Source organism: Glycine soja, chromosome 13 (genome assembly GCF_004193775.1).
Source record: "Glycine soja cultivar W05 chromosome 13, ASM419377v2, whole genome shotgun sequence".
Classification (NCBI taxonomy): Eukaryota; Viridiplantae; Streptophyta; class Magnoliopsida; order Fabales; family Fabaceae; genus Glycine; species Glycine soja.
In genome coordinates, this window is record NC_041014.1 from 11,044,323 (window position 1) to 11,063,944 (window position 19,622).

At 30.3% G+C, this 19,622-nt stretch overlaps 1 protein-coding gene across 1 annotated transcript; it reads right to left on the reverse strand.

Annotated features, from left to right (window-relative positions):
* Positions 1 to 14,702: 14,702 nt before the first annotated feature.
* LOC114380743 (putative wall-associated receptor kinase-like 16) lies at positions 14,703 to 19,137 on the reverse strand. The gene is made up of 3 exons (XM_028339776.1): positions 18,136 to 19,137; positions 16,204 to 16,377; positions 14,703 to 16,089 (listed from the first exon to the last, which is right to left on the reverse strand). Exons 1-3 carry the CDS (start codon positions 19,058 to 19,060, stop codon positions 14,888 to 14,890), a joined length of 2,301 nt encoding a protein of 766 aa, XP_028195577.1. The 5' UTR covers positions 19,061 to 19,137; the 3' UTR covers positions 14,703 to 14,887.
* Between the last annotated feature and the right edge of the window lie 485 nt (positions 19,138 to 19,622).

Here is a 19,622-nt window from a genome sequence, read left to right on the forward strand (position 1 = left end):
CTAAGGGTAGGTTTCTCTTAGGCTCTTATTCATAGAGGACTCTAGCGTTGGGTGCCTAAATCTCTTTTCTGGGGTAGGAACTAAGATTACTTGTGATTGCTTATAAGAATTCTATATGCATAGTGAAAATCTAATTCGGGTTTGGATTAGATAACAGAATTAGCTTCTCTAGTGATAGAGAGTGACCTTGTATAAAAAGATTGTTTAATTCTTCTCGTGATCTCAACTTTCTTTTTCATTTTGGTCTTAATCAATTTACTAAAGGGTCAATAAAAATATCTTTTTGAAAGAAATAACTTTAACAAAGGATATTGTGTAAAGGATGGATTGATCCAATATTGATTAAGTTTGGTATATCAAAGTTTTGTGATATGATTCGCACAAAAGAAGTTTTTGTAACTCTGGTCTTAAAAGTCTATTTTGTTTTGAAAACAAATCACTCTCCTCTTGGTTTGTGTGTTCCATCATTTTTTTTCAATATTTAATAAATCACCCTTACACAACATCATTTTGTTACAGTTCTTATTCAGAAATAAATTTTCAAAAACCCTATTCTAGGATGCCTTCAAAAATTCATGCATATGCTAACAACATGTAAAACACACGAAAAGCTAAGTCAATGAGAGACACAACTTGGTTGTTCAAATGCAAGAACCTTTGCTTGATTGAATGGATCTTTTCTTGATCTCACAAGATGTTAACAACTCATTTTTACCATGGATACTACAGAAAACAAAGTCTAGAAGGCATGAGTTGCACAAACTTATTCTAAGCACTTTTTCTTCTCTCTTAAAAGTGAGAACACAAGGTGATTATTTATAGAGAAAACAGTTATAACCACCTCTAATCGATTAAATCACCAATGTAATCTACTATTTCAAAGAAGTAATCGATTAGATTATCATTTTAATCGATTAAAGTGTTCTTCCCAACACTTAGAAAGCTTTCAAGAACAATGTAACTAATTATATTCTTGATGTAATCGATTAAAGTGTAAACTCACGAATAAAGTAGTCGATTATGATCACCTAGTAATCGATTAAAGCATAAACTCATGAAAAACCAGACATGGTCTTAACTGAACTATGTAATCGATTATGGATAACTGATAATCAATTGAACCGAAACTAGAATCTCTCTACAAGCTACAAAAAACTTGTGTAATCGATTAAAACAGAGTTTTATGTACTGAAGAAGTTTCTAACTTTAGAAACAATCTTCCTACCTCTATATGATGATGCATGATGAGCATAGGGAAAGATACAAACTAAGATGCAACAATTAATACAAATGTCACTCAAAGAGTTAGGCATGTAAAAAGACGAAACTTCTTCAAGCTCCAAAGCTTAATCTTCACATTGCTCCCCCTATCTCTAACATTATGATATTTAGATTATTCTTTGGTTTTACCCCTTTTTGTGTTATTGAAATCAGGGATTTGGGTATTTAAGCTTGAATGAGGTTTTGATTTAGGGTTTTGCTGTGTTTAGGTGTTTTTCCGCATTTTGATTTCCTTGAAGTAGAACCATGAAATTGTTGTTTGATGTGTTAATTCATGTTTTCCTGTGCACATCCTGCTTTGGGATGACTTATATAGCGGATTGGATGTTCCTATGTTAGAAATTGGTGTTGAGTTGTTAAAATTGAGGTTTAGGTTGTAGAATTGCATTTTCCAGCCACCATGAACATTTTAATCGATTGCAAGGTCTTGTAGCAAATTATTTTGAGATCTAAAGGTTTTTTCAATGATTCTGGTCATGTTTTAATCAAATACAAGGTCATGTAACTGATAATGACGAGTTCCATAACTGTTTTGTGGATTCTAGTATTGTTGTACTTGATTTCAGAAGGGTGTAATCGATTACAATAGCTAAAACTCAATTTTCAAGTGTGAATTTGAAAAAGTGGTCTTCATAAAAAAGTGTATGCCTAGATGTTAACTAAACAATGACTTTGGTATCACCTAAAAAAATAGTTTTAGGCGTAGTAGACTACAAGACTAATCTTGAGATCAACGTTCGGCTTAGTTTTCTACAATTTGTAGATAATCTTCTTAGCTTTCTAATAAGATAAGATTTAGTTTGATAGGATTACTGCAATGTTCGGCTTCCGGCAAGTGCACCGGATCGCACAAGTATTATAAAACGGTAAGAACCGAGTATCGAACACTCGGGGAACTTGTGTTATTTGGTAAGCTATTTCAGCAAATAGGTGTCTGGTGTGTAAAAGTAAGTGTGAATATGAACAAGTGTATAAACTATCTTTGCATAAAGAAAGAAAATCATGCAAGAGAAATGATGTGTAAAAACAAGTATAGAACACATTGGTCTTCCTAATAGGTGCCTGATGCTAAAAAGATATTCTCTATCTAACAATGCTCATGAGTTCTTATGGTGTCTCCTGAGATACTAAACCCCGATTCCTCATGATAGTTTAGCCTAATCCTGATCAAGCATCGTCCGCAGATTCCTCTTGTAAGACTAAACTCAACCAGGACAGCATTAAGACACACATACTCAACTAACTTATCACACCCCGATTCCTCGTGAAAGCACGACAACTCAGCCCTGCACTATCAAGGACTTTAGAGTCAAACCAATTTCCACTGTTGAATGACCCTAACAAAGCATGCATCTATGTGATCAAGGTAAAGGCATACTAGAATGAAAAGCAGATAGCACAGAGAACACACAAAACATCATTAAATAGATAAAAATATATTTACATCAGGTACCTACAGGGAAGATCCAACAGAGGATTTAGCTTTCCATACCAGGAAGCCTTCTTAACAACAAAGAGAAGAACAAGATGAAAGATTGCAAAAATACAAGTGGTGAGTATGTCTCCTTCACCTCTAGGATCTCACAATCACTCACAAACTCATCTCAAGCTCTCAAACCGGCTCCTGCTTCAAGCTCTAGTCTCTACAGATCTTCACACAACAAAATCTCTCAAAACTCTCTGGAACTTGGACCTTTCACTTTCTAGAAACCCTAGACATGCAAAGCTCTAAATCCCAGTCCAAACTCTTCTAAAATCTTATTTCAGGCTCACCAACATAGGACAAGCTATGGATAAGAGCTTGAAGGTAGGAGAAGATGAGTGGAGGGAGAAGGAGAGAAGGAGCATGAAATTTTATGCCTCAAATGAGGTCTGAACTTTCAAGTGTAATTCTCAAATGATCAAAGTTGAAAAAATGCACACACATGGCCTCTATTTAAAGGCTACGTGTCACACAAAATTGGAGGGAAATATGAATTTCGATTCAAATTTCAGTTGAGTTTAAAATTAAATTCGTGGAGCAAAATTTTGGAGCCAAAATTTTAATAATTATGATTAGTGAATTTTAGCTATGGTTCAGCCCACTAATCCAAGATCAAGTCCAAGATTCTCCACTAAGTGTGCTTAGGTGTCATGAGGCATGTAAAGCATGAAGGATATGCACAAAGTGTGACTATATAATGTGGCAATGGGGTGTAGCAAGCAAATGCTCACCTCCCCCTCTAAAATTTAATTGGATTGGGCTTCTCTCAATTCAATTAAATTTATCTCCCAACATGTTAGACAAGTGGCCTCAGATATCTTAAGAAGGGGGGTTGAATTAAGATATTACAAACTATTTCCCCAATTAAAATTCTACTTTGATTTTAATGCAAGTTCCAAGTTCCCTTAAAGATGAGTCTCTAAAAGATGATTCAAAATAAACAATCTGAATGTAAATGTAAAGCAACAATAAATAAAGGAGTTTAAGGGAAGAGAAAGTGCAAACTCGGTTTTATAATGGTTCGGACACACCCTTGTGCCTAATCCAGTCCCCAAGCAACCCGCTTGAAAGTTCCACTATCTGGTAAAAACCCTTTACAAGTTCTGAACCACACAAGGACAGCGCTTCCTTTGTGTTCAGATTGCTTTACAACAAGAGACCCTCAGTCTCTTAATCCCTTTTCAAAAGTATGAAGATGAGAAGAAGAAATCTCTCTTGAAAAAGATAGATTGTACAATGAAGCACTCAAATAATTCCTTATTGAATTGCAAGTATTTTGGCCAAGGAATGTTTTAGAGGATAAGACAATTTTTGCTTTTGAGAGGATAAGACCTTTTTGTTCAGAAAAATTTCTTAGCAAATTCGTGTTCCAAGTCACATATATATGGATCTTTGATGGTCATTCAAAAACCATTTGAATAGATATGACTCCTGAAAATTATTTTCTGAAAATCCACTCTGGTAATAGATTACAAGACTTGTGTAATCGATTATAGGATTTAAAATTTGAATTAAAACGTTCAATAACTACTGGTAATCGATTACCATCCAAGTGTAATCGATTACATAGTATAAAATTTGAATTCAAATTTCCAATAGTTGTTATAAATAGTTCTCAAACATTGTTTCTTTTGAACTGATTTAGTTCTTCTTGCATAGCAACTATCCAATGATCATCTATTATGGCTTCATTTAAATTTTTAGGTTCAATCATAGATACAAAAGCCATGTTATTGCATAAATCTTTGAAAGAGTGTCTAGTTGTTTCTCCTTTTGAGATATCACCAATAATGTTGTCAAGGGGATGATCTCTTGAAGATTTCCACTTTCTTTGAAGATCATTATTTGCTTTGACTTCTACTGGAGGATCTTCATTGCTTCCTTCTCCTTTTCTTTTAGAATCTTGTTCATGAATATTCATTTGTTGTAAAGATTCTGCAATATCATCTAAAATATCCTTTCTTGGAGAAATGGCATTAGACTCATCAAAGGAAACATGAATAGATTCTTCAATAGTCATAGTTCTCTTATTATATATTCTATAAGCTTTACTTTGCAAAGAATATCCAAGGAAAATTCCTTCATCTGACTTAGCATCAAACTTTCCTAAGTTTTCTTTTCCATTGTTTAATACAAAACACTTGCAACCAAAAAAATGAAGATGCAAGATGTTTGGTTTCCTACCATTGAATAGTTCATATGGAGTTTTCTTTAAAATGGGTCTTATTAAAGCATTATTCATGATATAGCATGCAGTATTAACAGCTTCAACCCAAAAATATTTTGGAAGAGGAGTGTCATTTAATAAGGTTCTAGCAATTTCTTCCAAAGACCTATTTTTCCTTTCAACAACCACATTTTGTTGAGGAGTTCTAGGTGCAGAAAAGTTATGTTCAATGTCATAATAGATATAATTTCAAATTCTTTGTTTTCAAATTCACCTCCATGATCACTCCTAATAGATATAATTTTGAGATTTTTCTTGTTTTGAATGATTTTTGCTAGTTTCCTAAATGCTTGAAATGCATCATTCTTATGAGTGATAAATAGTGTCCAAGTGTATCTAGAATAATCATCAACTATAACAAGGGCATAATAACTTCCTCCAAAACTCATGATTCTTGAAGGGCCAAACAAATCGATATGTAGCAATTGTAAAGGTTGAGTAGTTGAAACAATACTTTTGGATTTGAATGAAACTCTAGTTTGTTTTCCCTTTTGGCATGCATCACATAGTCTATCTTTTTCAAATTTTAGTTTTGGCAAACCAACAACTAAATCTTTTGAAATTAATTTGTTTAAGTGTTCCATGTTAATGTGAGCAATCCTTTTATGCCATAGCCATGGATCATCATCTTTGCTAAGAAAATATTGATTATTACCTAGTTTTTGATTTAAGTCTATCATATAAACATTATTGACTCTAAACCCTATATGTTTTATATTTGTATCATGTACATGTTCAATGACACATTTTTGAGAATCAAATGATACCAGATAGCCTTTATCACATAATTGACTAACACTAAGCAAGTTGTGCTTAAGGCCTTCAACAAGTAGAACATTTTCAATGGAGTTTGAAGAAGTTGTACCTATTTTTCCAACTCCAAGAATTCTACCTTTGTTGTTGTCACCATAAGTTACATGCCCGCTTTTCTTGGGAGAGATATGTGTGAACTTTGATGCATCTCCCATCATATGTTTTGAGCACCCGCTATCTATGTACCACTTTTTCCTCAATGGCTCCTACAAGATCAATATTGTGACTTAGGTACCCAACCTTTATTGGGTCCTTGAGTGTTAGTGTGAACAACGGATCCTTTTGGGACCCAAATCATTTTAATATTGTTGCAATTTTTCCTGAAATAGCATGTAGATGTTTCATGTCCTTTTCTTCCACAATAAAAACATGTAATAAAAGCAAAATTATATTTTTGTGAGGAGGAAAAGAAACTTTTGTTGTTTTTCTGGTTTGTATCCAAATCCTGCTTTATCAAAAATACATCTTTGATTTCTTAATATGACATCTAGGTTGTTTTTTCCAATGGAATATTTAGCAAATGAGTTTTTCAAATTTTTAATTTCTTCTACATACTTGCTACAACATTTGCATGAATTTACTTTTTCATTAGTCATAGTAGAAGCATGAATTTCATTGTTAGATTTAGAGATTGACACTTCAGTTTTAACAAGATCTATTTCTTTATTTAATTTTGAAATTTCTTTCTCTAAATCTGAAATTTTTTTCTTAGATGAAGAAACAAGTTTTGCAAGTTTAATAGATTCGGTATGTAATTCAGCAAATGCATCTTGTAACTCATCAAAAGAAATAGATTTGTTAGAAGATGTTACCTCTTCTTCGCTTTCATATTTTTAGTCCATTAGACATAAATTAATCACTTATTTTTCAGAATCATCAAATGATTCTAAGTTGTTATCATCCAATGTGATGTAGACCTTCTTTGCCTTCTTTTCCCCAATAATCTTCTTTTCAGACTTCTCCATTTTTTTTAAAGATTGGACAATCAGCCCTTAGATGTTCGGGTTGATTGCACTCAAAGCATTTTGGTGTTTGGAATGACTCTTCAGTTCTTCTTTTAGGTTTGAAGTTTTGTCTTCTTTGATTTCCTCTCATTCTAAGAAATTTGCTGAATCTTTTGACAAAGAGGCTAAGATCTTCATCTTCATCCAAGTCAATTGAATCTTCTATGTCACTTTCTTCTTGGATTAAGGATGAAGCTTTAAGCGTTATTCCCTTCTTCTTCCTATCATTTTCTTCGTGTTGATTTAGTCTTTGCAACTCCATCTCATGTTCTTGTAATTTTCCAAAAATGTAGCAAGAGACATAATAGACAAATCTCTAGATTCTGTGATGGCTGTTACCTTTGGTTGCCACTCTCTACTTAGACATCTTAACGCTTTATTTATGAGATCCTCATTTGGAAATATTTTCCCTAATGATGCAAGATGATTCACTATATGTGTGAATCTTTTCTGCATATCTTGTATACTTTCATTTGTCTCCATCCTAAATAGTTCATACTCATGAGTTAAAGTATTTATCCTAGATTGTTTAACATCAGTTGTGCCTTCATGTGTAACTTGTAGAGTGTCCCACATATCCTTAGCATTCCTACAATTTGAAACCCTAAAATATTCATCTATTCCTAGGGCAAAAGTAATGATGTTTTTAGCCTTTAAATTGTACTGCACTAATCTTCTTTCATCTTCAGTCCACTCTTCTCTAGGTTTTTCTATTGTTGCATTTCCAGCCACCATAGTGGGTACATAAGGCCCTACTTCTATGGCTTCCCAAATGTTTAAGTCTATTGCCTCAATGAAGATTTGCATTCGGGTTTTCCAATAATGGTAATCCTCTCCATTAAAAATAGGAGGCCTATTAATTGAATTTCCTTCTAGGAATAAGAAGTTTGATGAGACCATTATTCTTGAAGCTTCTAAACTTTATACAAGAATGAAGCTTTGATACCACTTGTTAGACAAGTGGCCTCAAATATCTTAAGAATAGGGGGGTTGAATTAAGATATTACAAACTATTTTCCCAATTAAAATTCTACTTTGATTTTAATGCAAGTTCCAAGTTCCCTTAAAGATGAGTCTCTAAAAGATGATTCAAAATAAACAATCTGAACGTAAATGTAAAGCAATAATAAATAAAGAAGTTTAAGGGAAGAGAAAGTGCAAAACTCAGTTTTATACTGGTTCAGCCACACCCTTGTGCCTACGTCCAGTCCCCAAGCAACCCGCTTGAGAGTTCCACTATCTGGTAAAAACCCTTTACAAGTTCTGAACCACACAAGGACAGTGATTCCTTTGTGTTCAGATTGCTTTACAACAAGAGACCCTCGGTCTCTTAATCCCTTTTCAGAAGTATGAAGATGAGAAGAAGAAATCTCTCTTGAAAGAGATAGATTGTATAATGAAGCACTCAAATAATTCCTTATTGAATTGCAAGTATTTTGGCCAAGGAATGTTTTAGAGGATAAGACAATTTTTGCTTTTGAGAGGATAAGACCTTTTTGTTTAGAAAAATTTCTATCTTAGCAAATTTGTGTTCCAAGTCACATATATATGGACCTTTGATGGTCATTCAAAAACCATTTGAACAGATGTAACTCTTGGAAATTATTTTCTAAAAATCTTCTCTGGTAATCGATTACAAGACTTGTGTAATCGATTGCAGGCTTTAAAATTTGAATTAAAACATTCAATAACTTCTGGTAATCGATTACCATCCATGTGTAATCGATTACATAGTGTAAAATTTGAATTCAAATTTCCAATAGCTGTTATAAATAGTTTTAACTGTTGGTAATCGATTACAATCCTTGTGTAATCAATTACATGTTTTCAAAAACATCAAAAAACACATTGAAAGCATTTCAGGAAGCATTTTGGCCACTGGTAATCAACTACCAGAGAGTAAATATTTTGTAAAAACATTTTAGCTTAAATTCTTTGGCCAAACCTCTAGCTGTTTCAACTTGGAATTTCCTTCCTAAGACTCTAGAGATTATCTTGATCATATATCTTGAATTTCTTGGCTTTTTGTCTTAAATGAAACTTAAGAAGCACATGATCCTTTGGTATCATCAAAACATCAAAATAACTTGAGAAGCGCATAATCCTTTGGCATCATCAAAACATCAAAATAACTTGCTTCTACACAACACACACATCAAATAGTGCACTTAATGCATATGAAATTACAAAACTACTCCAAATACAAAAACTAGTCTAGGTGTCCTAAAATACAAGGGCTGAAAAATCCTACATTACAAAGGCACCCTCCCTACACTATGGAGCCCTAAATATAAGGCCCAAAAATAATGAAACCTTAATCTAATATGTACAAAGATAGTTGGGCTCATAATTAGCCCGTGGGCCTAAAATCTATCCTAAGGCTCATGAGAATCCTAGGGTCTTTTCTTGCATCTTTGGCCCAATCTTCGTGCAGTCTTCTATCCAATGCTCTTGAGTGGTAGGATTGCATCATATGGAGCTTGGAGCCTTGTCTCAGAAGATGTAGTTTAGTTGCATCTTATGTCTTCATGTATTTCTTTGTGTTGTATGATACAAATATTACAAGAGATGATTTGTATTTAAGATAGAAGAATCAAATAAATTACACTGATGTAACTTAACTAACTATTACACGGGACAGAGTGAGAGGGAGAAGAAGAGAGAAAATGATCAAATAAATTACACCAATGTAACTTAACCAACTATTACACGAGAGAGAAGAAAATGGAGAGGGAGAAGGGGAGAGAGAGAAGGATGAAATAAATTATACCGACGTAACTTAACCAACTATTACACAAGAAAGGGAGAGAAAGAGGGAGATGGAGAAAAATATCAAATAAATTACACCGGTGTAACTTAACCAACTGTTACACAATTTTATAACTTGATATAAAGTGTAATTTTATCGATCCGACTATTGAATTATATCTACATACTATCAATATTGTTTGTGTCAAATTTTATCAAAATTAAACAACAATAAGAAGATAATTTGTTCATTCACTTTGTAGTATATTTTGAAATATATATATCATGTCCATTTTAATATGTATAAATGAGATAACAAACAATTTTGGATTAATATGATATTTTTAATATATGATCTATGTGAAATGAACCTTCAATCCAACAATTAATTTTAAGAAAACATTATCCAATTGAAAATTATTCAATAGTATAATAGTTGGTCAAAGTTACACCAGTATAATTTGATCCCTCCTCGATAATCATATAATATTATTTAAATATTTTCATTATTTTGTGGTTGTGTTTAACAAAACTAGTTGAAAAACTAGTTGGTAGCTAAAAGATGAACTATCTTATTGAATCATACGTGTTTGATAAATTTATTTGTTGAAGTAACTAAAAATTATAAAATTACATAAATGGACATATTTTGTAGTATTTATAATTTTAGTATTAAATTAAATTTTTTGGTTACCGTCAACTCATTGGCAAGTGTACCAATTCATCCCAAGTTGTAAAGTTAAAACTGAAATTCGAGTGTCGAATTCACATGAATTTTGTTTGTACTAAGATAAATGAATATTTAATTAAGAAAAAATTTGGAAAAGGTTGTAGAAAACATTAAATTAAATTGGCAAGGAATTAAAATAAACAAGGAAAGAAATTAAACATGACTGTAATTTAATTAATTAAAAACAGAAAATATGGGAAAAACCACGTTATTATAGAAGTCAAATTCAGAAAATGAGAATGTTGGGAACTTAGCCTACCAGAGCTACTCTTGATGTAATATTGATGATTTTTCTCTATTTATAATTATTCCAATTTACACTTACATCTACTAATATACTCTAACCAAGATCTCTCAAGTGAAAGAGCCTAATTTATCTATCTTTTATTCTAAGTACCTTTGTAGAGAGCAACTAGTTAAATTGCATTAAGGGTAGAAATGTAATAGGCTAAACAAAATCAACCTATTCCTAGTGATGACTTATTTAGATACCCTTTCCCAGTACTATTAGAAAATAATGTTTCTCAACGCTACTCCTAAAACTTACTAGTTACCATGCAAATAGGTGATAAAGCCACAAACACTAATATTAAGTACAAGAAAAGATAATACAAAGGTAATATTATTAAATAGACAGGAAGAAAAAATACACCAAAAGTAGTTGATTGTCAAGCTCCCAACAAGAGAGGTTTTCTCTCATTGCCATAGGAGACTTTACAAGTGCAAGAGAGAAATATTTAGTAAAGAGGGAATAGATAAAAAAGAGAATGGAGGAAAGAAATGACTCATAACAATTGTTTCTCCTTCTTTTAACCTTTGCCTTCTATAAGGGATTGTATTCTCTTGAATATTTTGTTTGTTTTTTTTCCTTATTTTCTCATTCTTTTATAGGTACAGATCAACTTAATTTTCATGCAACCTTCACGTTGACCGCACTTGTCGCACTTAGCGAGTAAGGCGGTAATCCTCGCGCTTAGCACGTGTTTCCTGAATTAGTCTTCTTTCCTCAATTAGCCTTGCTTTTTTGAATTATCTTCCTGGCGCTAAGCTTGTTGTTCTCGCTAAGTCTATGCCTCGCGCTAAGTGCTTGAGACGTGCTAAGCACGCCCCTTCATCAAATTTCCAATTTGCTCTTTTGGGCTTTACTTTACTCATTAAACATCATAAATTCATCAACTTTTAATATTTTAGACACAAAAACTTAAATGATGTTAAAATAATAGTTATTTGCACCAAAAGGAAGAAATATGAGAAAAAAAATTACCAATATCTATATAATTTAATCACAGAACATACCTATAAATAGTCGTTACAGTTACAAGTATTAAATTAATTTTTTATACCAATACATTTTTATGTATAAAGTATCCTTAACAGATACATAAACTTATTATATACCTCAATCAATATCATATAATAAAAAGGTACAAATAAGAAAATCCTACCATATGTAAAAAAAAGGGATGAAAAATTAAAATTTTATCTTAAACAAGAAACTTTAAAAAAGAAATCTACTAAATATTCAAAGACTCAAAGAGAATAAATATAAATTAGAAATTAATTTTTTAAAAAATTAAAAAAATCATTTATCAAATAGTCAAGCAAACTTTTCAACTAATAAAAACTTAAAAAGTAACTGAAATATCTTATAAAACATAACATATATATATATATATATATATATATATATATATATATATATATATATATATATATATATATATATATCCTAATTTATGTTGTTTTATTCTTATTTTCAGCAATATTATAAACTGGTAAATTCATAAGTTTAATTATACATATTATATATGTTATATGTAATAAATGTGACATTTAAAAATATTATTTAAATTCTTTTATATTTTATGCTCATTAAATATTATGATAAATATATTATAAATAAAATTAATTACCAACAACATTAAAAATTCTATTTATGAAAATATAATATATAATCGAATTATACTATATAATTTTATATTAATTAGACATAATTTATTTATTAAATTTTATCAAAGTAATTAATTTTAACATTTATATTTTTAAAATAAATTGTTATTAAATATACATAGAGTTAATTAACTTGGTTTAATGATATTTTCATTAAATATAATATATTTATCATTTTTTAATTAAATGTTAAAGTAAATTAGAGAAGTAGAATGAGTTGGATTTTTTAAACAACCTCATAGGTTAGAATGAAAAAAAATATTAAAATGAGGAATTCAATACTTCGTATCAATGTAATGGTAATTCCAAATTAGACATGTACAATGATTAATTAAAATATAAAAAAAATTATAGTTAAATTATTCTTTTAATGATTATGTTAAAGTCTATTTTAATTATATACTACATTTAATACTCGTGTGTGGCACATGTTTATTTGAATATAAAAATATACAATTTAAATATGTAAAATGTATATTAAGAAATATTTTTAATTTTTAATTCATTATATATAATTTTTAAAAAGTTATGATGTAAAATGTGTAACTATTATTTATATTAAAAATATTAATTATCATCTTTTTTAAAAAGTTATGATGGAAAAAATAAAATATATTAAACATTGTCGTTTATTGAGGTAGTTTATTAAATATTTCAATATGAATAGTATTTAATATAATTTAAATATTTTTCATTTTTGATATAATAAAAAATATAATTTTATGAGGTAATTCTTGGCAACACACCTGACAAGATAAATGTACTGTTATTAGTTATTTTTATAAATTCTGTTTAAGTTTTACAGTACTATTTTTTAATCATTCATTTTTCTAAATAATCATTAATTATTTAATATTTATTTATAAAGGATTTTTCATTATTGGCTTTCTATGATATTAATTACATATGTTGTTAGTCTGATAATTTTGTCTGTATGAAAATTGTTTTTTATTAGCAGTTTTCTTTCCTATCTATTATAAATCATTTGTTAAATAATTAATGTGTCAAATAATTTATTTTTTTATTCATAATATTGTCGATAATCATTAATATATTTAGATTTTCTTTTCATTTTCATCCAGATACATGGTTTTATAATATATATATAAAGGAGACTTGAAACTTTCATAGTTGTTGATCGAAATTTTAATTGTTAAACTATTTTTTTCATTTTCACAAAATTAAAAATGTTTGAATTTGATTTCTACATAATTTATAGTATATTTTTTTTCTCATAAAGTTGAAATATGTTAAATTTTGTCCGGGAGCTAGGTTCACCTAAATCAAGTTGCTAACTGGAAACTAAAAAAATAATAATAATAAAACTTTTAAAATCATAGAGGATCAAAGAAAAAATTTTAAAACTCAATATACTAAAATAAAACAAAAATGAAACATAATAAATTAAAAGTGATATTTATCCTTATTTATTAATTAATTAATTTTCAATTTCAAATTAAGTTTTTCCTATCACACACAAAACAAAACAAAATCTTCTCCAAATCCAAATATTAATGTAGAATAAATTTTCTCCATGATAACTACAAACAGATCCCGTACACTACTGCTAACTTTTAGATATTATTTAAATTTTAAATAACAAGGACCATTTCATATTTTTTGTAACACTTCAATATTTGAAATAAAATATAATATATTCTGAAAATATTTTTAATAATTAATTAATTAAATAAAAATTATTTTGTTTTATTATTGTGGAAAAATAAAATGAGTTTATGTTAAGAAAATATAAAGACAAAAAGAAGTTTTTAGGAGCATGTTTAGTCAGTGAATTTGGACTTTTTGTTTTAATGGGTTTTTCTCAAGCCTCATTAAAATAAGTTGAACCCTACACAAAGGGAAAACAATTTCATTCTTTCCCTAAGCAAACCCTCACCATTTTCTTCTTCTTCTTCTTGTTTGTTTAATTTTTCCCTCATCATTTCTCTGTTAGAATCCTAAAAATTAAAAATGCAGGAATTGGAAAGTCAACTAGAAAAATCTAATAAAACCTCATGCACACAAAGGAAAATTAATTCATTATGATTTTTTGTTATTTTTATTGTTTGGTTTAGGAGAGGATTGAGAGGATTCTTGAATTGTTAGAGAAATATAATGATATAGGCTAAAAACTAGGAATGTATATATAGATGTGTAAAATACTTGAATTTAGAAACTAGGCTTAGAAGTTTGCCATGTTTTTAGGTCAGCTCCATTTCCATTTCTATTTCCCTCACACACATCAGCTTCCTTGGGATTTTCTATTCTCTTAAATTTCTCGTTTATTTGTTACTCAATCATGTTTATGAACTGCTCATAAATAGACTTGCAATGCAAACTGATGCAACCGCTAATACATTAAGCAATTTCGGAAACAATAAATCAATATTACCTTTGAGTTCTTGACCTTTTTTTTTTCTTTACAGATAACAGTAAAGAAAACACAGCAGCAAAGAGTTTGAAAAAAGTCAGCAAAGTGGTCTCAACAAATAATTTGAAGCAATAAGTAGAAATATGTTATTGGAAATATCAGAAACTGAATTCTTTGATCGAATTGTATCCATGCCAACAACATGAAATGAAAATAGAAATATGTTGTACATTGAAATAAACTAAAGTGGTAATGCATATTGTTGTGCTGCGTATGTTAATCATCTTCCATCACCGAAGTCAATTAATTCAATATCTCTCAAGCTGTCATATCCAGTATTTTGTTGGCCACTACTATCACCATTTTCATGAGTGCTATATGCCCCATGAAGCAAGTACTGAGTCTCCTCAAAATTTTGGCCTGCATTGGTCCTTGGTTGTTTCTCCATTAGTCGTATTCCTTCCAACTCCATTGCCACTTCCTTCATACCAGGCCTTTCCTCCCCTCTAAGTCTCAAGCACTTGGCCGCAAGAATAGCAACTTCCATGATCTCCTGTTTATTTTCTTCATCATAAATACCAATTTGAAGAACATCAAACAAGCGATCCTCTTTCAAGCAACATAGAAAGTGAACTGTAAGACTTCGTTTATCTTCTGGCTTGTCAAAAGAGAAAGGTTTCTCCCCTGTTAGCAGTTCCACAAGCACCACCCCAAAGCTATAAACATCACTTTTTTCAGTCAATTGGCTTGTTTGCATGTACTCTGGGTCTAAATACCCGATGGTTCCTTGCACTATTGTGGCTAATTCAGTTTGATCAAGTGGAATCAATCTTGAAGCACCAAAATCAGAAACTTTGGCAGTGCAAGCATCATCCAAGAGGATGTTAGCAGTCTTGACATCTCTATGGATGATGGGTATGGAGGCCTCTGAGTGTAGATATGACAGAGCTCCAGCTGCCTCTGTTGCTATCCTTAGACGTGTTTTCCAACACACATTGGCTAATTGGCCTTCATTATGCAAATAATGAAAAAGGGTACCGTTGCTAACAAATTCATAAACCAGTAAAGGAACTTCCGTCTCTAAACAACAACCCAGGAGCTTGACCACATTCCTGTGATTAATTTGTGATAGTACAATGACCTCATTAATGAATTGCTCCACCTGGCTCTGATCCACAGTTTTGGACTTTTTGATAGCAACAATAGTGTTATTTGAGAGAACTCCTTTGAAAACTGTACCATAACCCCCTTTACCGATGATTAAACTCTCATCAAAATTGTTGGTGGCTTTCTTAAGTTGCTCTGCAGTGAAAATTGTGGCGGACTGCGTCGAGTCTTCTCTTGCTGAGAGTTGCTGTTTTAGAATCATACCACCATTTTGCTGAAAGAACTTCTCCTTTAATTTGAGGACTTTCCTTTTCTGGTATATCAAGTATAGCCAAGAAGTCCCCATAAATAGACCAAGTAATCCTACACCTACACCTATTTTCAAAATATGATGAATGTGATTCCAGAATTGAGCATTTATCTAATAACTAGATTAATTTTACAAAAGGAAAAGAAAAATAAAACCCAAATGAGCGTATTTTTGCTTACCAATGGCAACCTTGGTAAATACATTATATCGCTGCTTTGGTTGGCATCCTCCACCTTCTATTGTTCCATTTCCGATTAGTCCATCGGGGCAGAAACATTCGAAAGACCCACGGACTTCGCGACAATAATCTTCCCTTGAACAATTGTGTCTCCTGGTCGTACATTCCAAAATTTCTACAAGCATATAATATTCATAGGAATTAAAATTAAATAATAATACATGATCGTCTTTTTCACAAATACATATCATTTCTCTCTGTTGCTCTCTTCCTAGTAGATCATAAATCCAATCATGCCTAAATTTTTCTCTATTTTTTTCTTTTTCGGGTGTTGTATTCTATATATTAGGATTTTAAGGAAATATGTAAATTAATGTTTGAGGAATAAACTTTAGGTGCTGTATTCTATAAATTAGGATTTTAAGAGGTCTTTTCGTGGAAAAAAAAATTGTGATATTTAATTAAGATTTTTAAATGATAAAAAAATTTGTGATATTTAATCAAGAATATTAAGATTTTTTTAGATGACAGTGAAATCCAGTGATATATCTTTTAATTGAAATTTTTTACAACTATAAAAAAGTAGATGAAATAATCTTGTTTGTAAAAGTGAATGCTAAGGGGGTCTAGTAGATTAGGATTTCAAAAGATTTAAAAAGATTATTTTTTTATAAAAAAATCTTGTGGTAGTCAATCATGATTTTTAGATGGTATAATTAAGTCCTGTGGTATTCAATTAAAACTCTTAAGATTTTTAAGAAGGGCAACAAAATTTAGTAGTATTCAATTAGGATTTTTTTATAATTTATACAAAAAGTATTTTGATATTCAAAAATATATAAATTTTGATGAATTGTTTTTTAAGATGAATTTCGATGGATTTCATCTTACATTTTAATATAAAATATCTATCAAGCAATCTCCACAAATCCTTGAGATTTTGCTAGACTATTTATTTTCATTTTATGTTGGTTACCAAATTTTTTTCTCTCATCACGCATATCATGTTCTCGCGTCAATACTCAGCACAAAAATGACATATATTCAATTGAAAGAGGTACCAAACAATAATATTCTTCAATATGCATGTGTCATATATGTTTTTCATATTCTTTTGGAATAAAAAAAATGTCAAATATATTATTCCCCCTCTATCCTTTTCCATTTTTTTTTTCTAAATTAAATTAATGTGTGTCTTATGTGTCAAAGCTGACCATGTTTTTCTTATACTAACTATATTCATAATCTGCACTGGATGTAATATTTTTGTGACTGTCATCTTTAATTTTGTCCTCTACATATACTCAATAACCTTTATGCAAATTTTCAATCTCACCGCATCCTTCTAGTATATGTTTATAATGAACTCCTTTAAACATATCATTAGATTTATCATGGAATAATTGGAGTAATTTTAATAAAATTTTGAAAATCAATCTAAATTTTTAAATATATTATGTAAATCCAAAAGTGAGAATGAAAAGATATTATTACAAAGAGGGTTAGTATATGAGAACATAAAGTTATAATCAATTTAATTATTAAAAAATAATTTTTTTATTGGTTTTATTTTTTTTATCTAAATCTAATTATTTCTTTTTTTTACTAACTCTTATCATTTTAAATATATTTCTGAAAATTGACATTGCCCTTTCAAATCTTATAAATCTATAAAAAAAATTCAAATCTTTTAAATTCTTATGATATATAAATCAATTAAAATCTAAATTGTCATAAAAATCTTGAAAAAAAACCTAATTAGTTATAATATTCTTATGTAATCTTTAAATTTTTTATATTAAAAGAATCTTTTAAAATCTTAATTTAATACCCTCTTGATCTTATGTGACTGCATAAGTATGTCAAAATTGTGAATGATAAGAGTTATCCGAAGAAAATAGGTGAATTTATATTTAGGGGTAAATTAAATTACCTGTGCAGCCAAGATATGAATTTCCTTCATAGCCATCTTTACATCTGCATCGGTAACCATAATCAGTGTCGCCGTCGTCGCAATAGCTATTCGCCTTGCACGCGTAGTCGCCTCTACCCATGGAATCCTTACAGCTTTTGTCTCCCGCAGTCCAATCAATAACCATGGGGAGCGTCTTGTTTGGGAAACTTTGTAAATGAGTAGTAGAAAATTTATAAAACCCATTTCTGACAACAAAGGAATAACTGCATGTTGAATTGAAGAAGGTAGTTGATGAGGCATTTACACCACTACTATCCGTCCCTGATTGGACGAAAGAAGATGCTTCTACAGTGATATTCCTCATTAGAGGAGGAATATCTACCTGGCAACACCCTATACCCCAACAAGTTTCATTATCAATCAAGTTGTTATTGCCATAACATCTCGTTAAGCACCCTGTTGAATACAAATCCCCATCGAAGTAACTATTGAGATAGCCATAACTATCGCAGCCTACAGTGAGGAACTTGTTTTCCTTTCTTGAAATGCTGAACCTGCCTGTTTTAATCCAGGGCTTATTAAAGGCTTTTTCTTTACTGCAAAACTCTGAGACGAAAAAGGATACCACCATCTGATGACTTGTGACATTTATATTTGAAACTTCCAAGTTAGCCCAAAGTAATTTTTTGGAGCTGTCGTTGCAAGTAAGTTCAAACTTTGACTGCAAGAAACAGGGCTTGTGATCTGGTAAAGATGAGTATCCTATACCGAATGGATATGAAATTTCGACATCTCCACAAGAGGATTTGCAGCCAGAAAGGGCTGCTTGGTTCAGTGAAGAAGGTGTGACTTCAGAAAGGGTTCGATCAGGTGCAACAGCAACTACCATGGCCAGGGCTAATGCAAACATTAACACCCGACACAATTGCAAGCAGTATTCCATTGTCTACAATAATCACAAATTAGAAAATAGGCCTATGGCAGGGATGCTTTAGGATCTTGTGTTGTGTGCCTAGTGGATTCAGGGTTTGACTTTTATAAGGGTTAATTATAATGATTACACTATGATTTGTTTGTATTACACTCGTAAGTTTTTTTTTTTCGCATTACTTTTAAGTTTATCTTTTAACTTCATGAATTCTCTTAGTAAATTTTAAAAAAAAAAATTAATAGTCATTTATGAAAAAAAAATAAAGACAAAAAAAAAATGATGTTTAAATAGTGACATAAAGGATTTTGTCAAACTATTTTAATACTAAATTATATAATCTTTTGAATTTACATAATTGAATTTTAAATTTTGATTGAGTTTGCTAAAATTTAATGTAAATTATTATACACCCATACACTTTTTAGTCATTTTAACATAGAATAATTATAAAATTAAAATTAACAAATAAGAGTATTTTAGATAATAAAAAATTCATTAAAAATCACATGTTCGTTATGTGATAATCTCATACTAACATTTCTTATGTTTAAAATATCAAAGGTGATCAATGAAA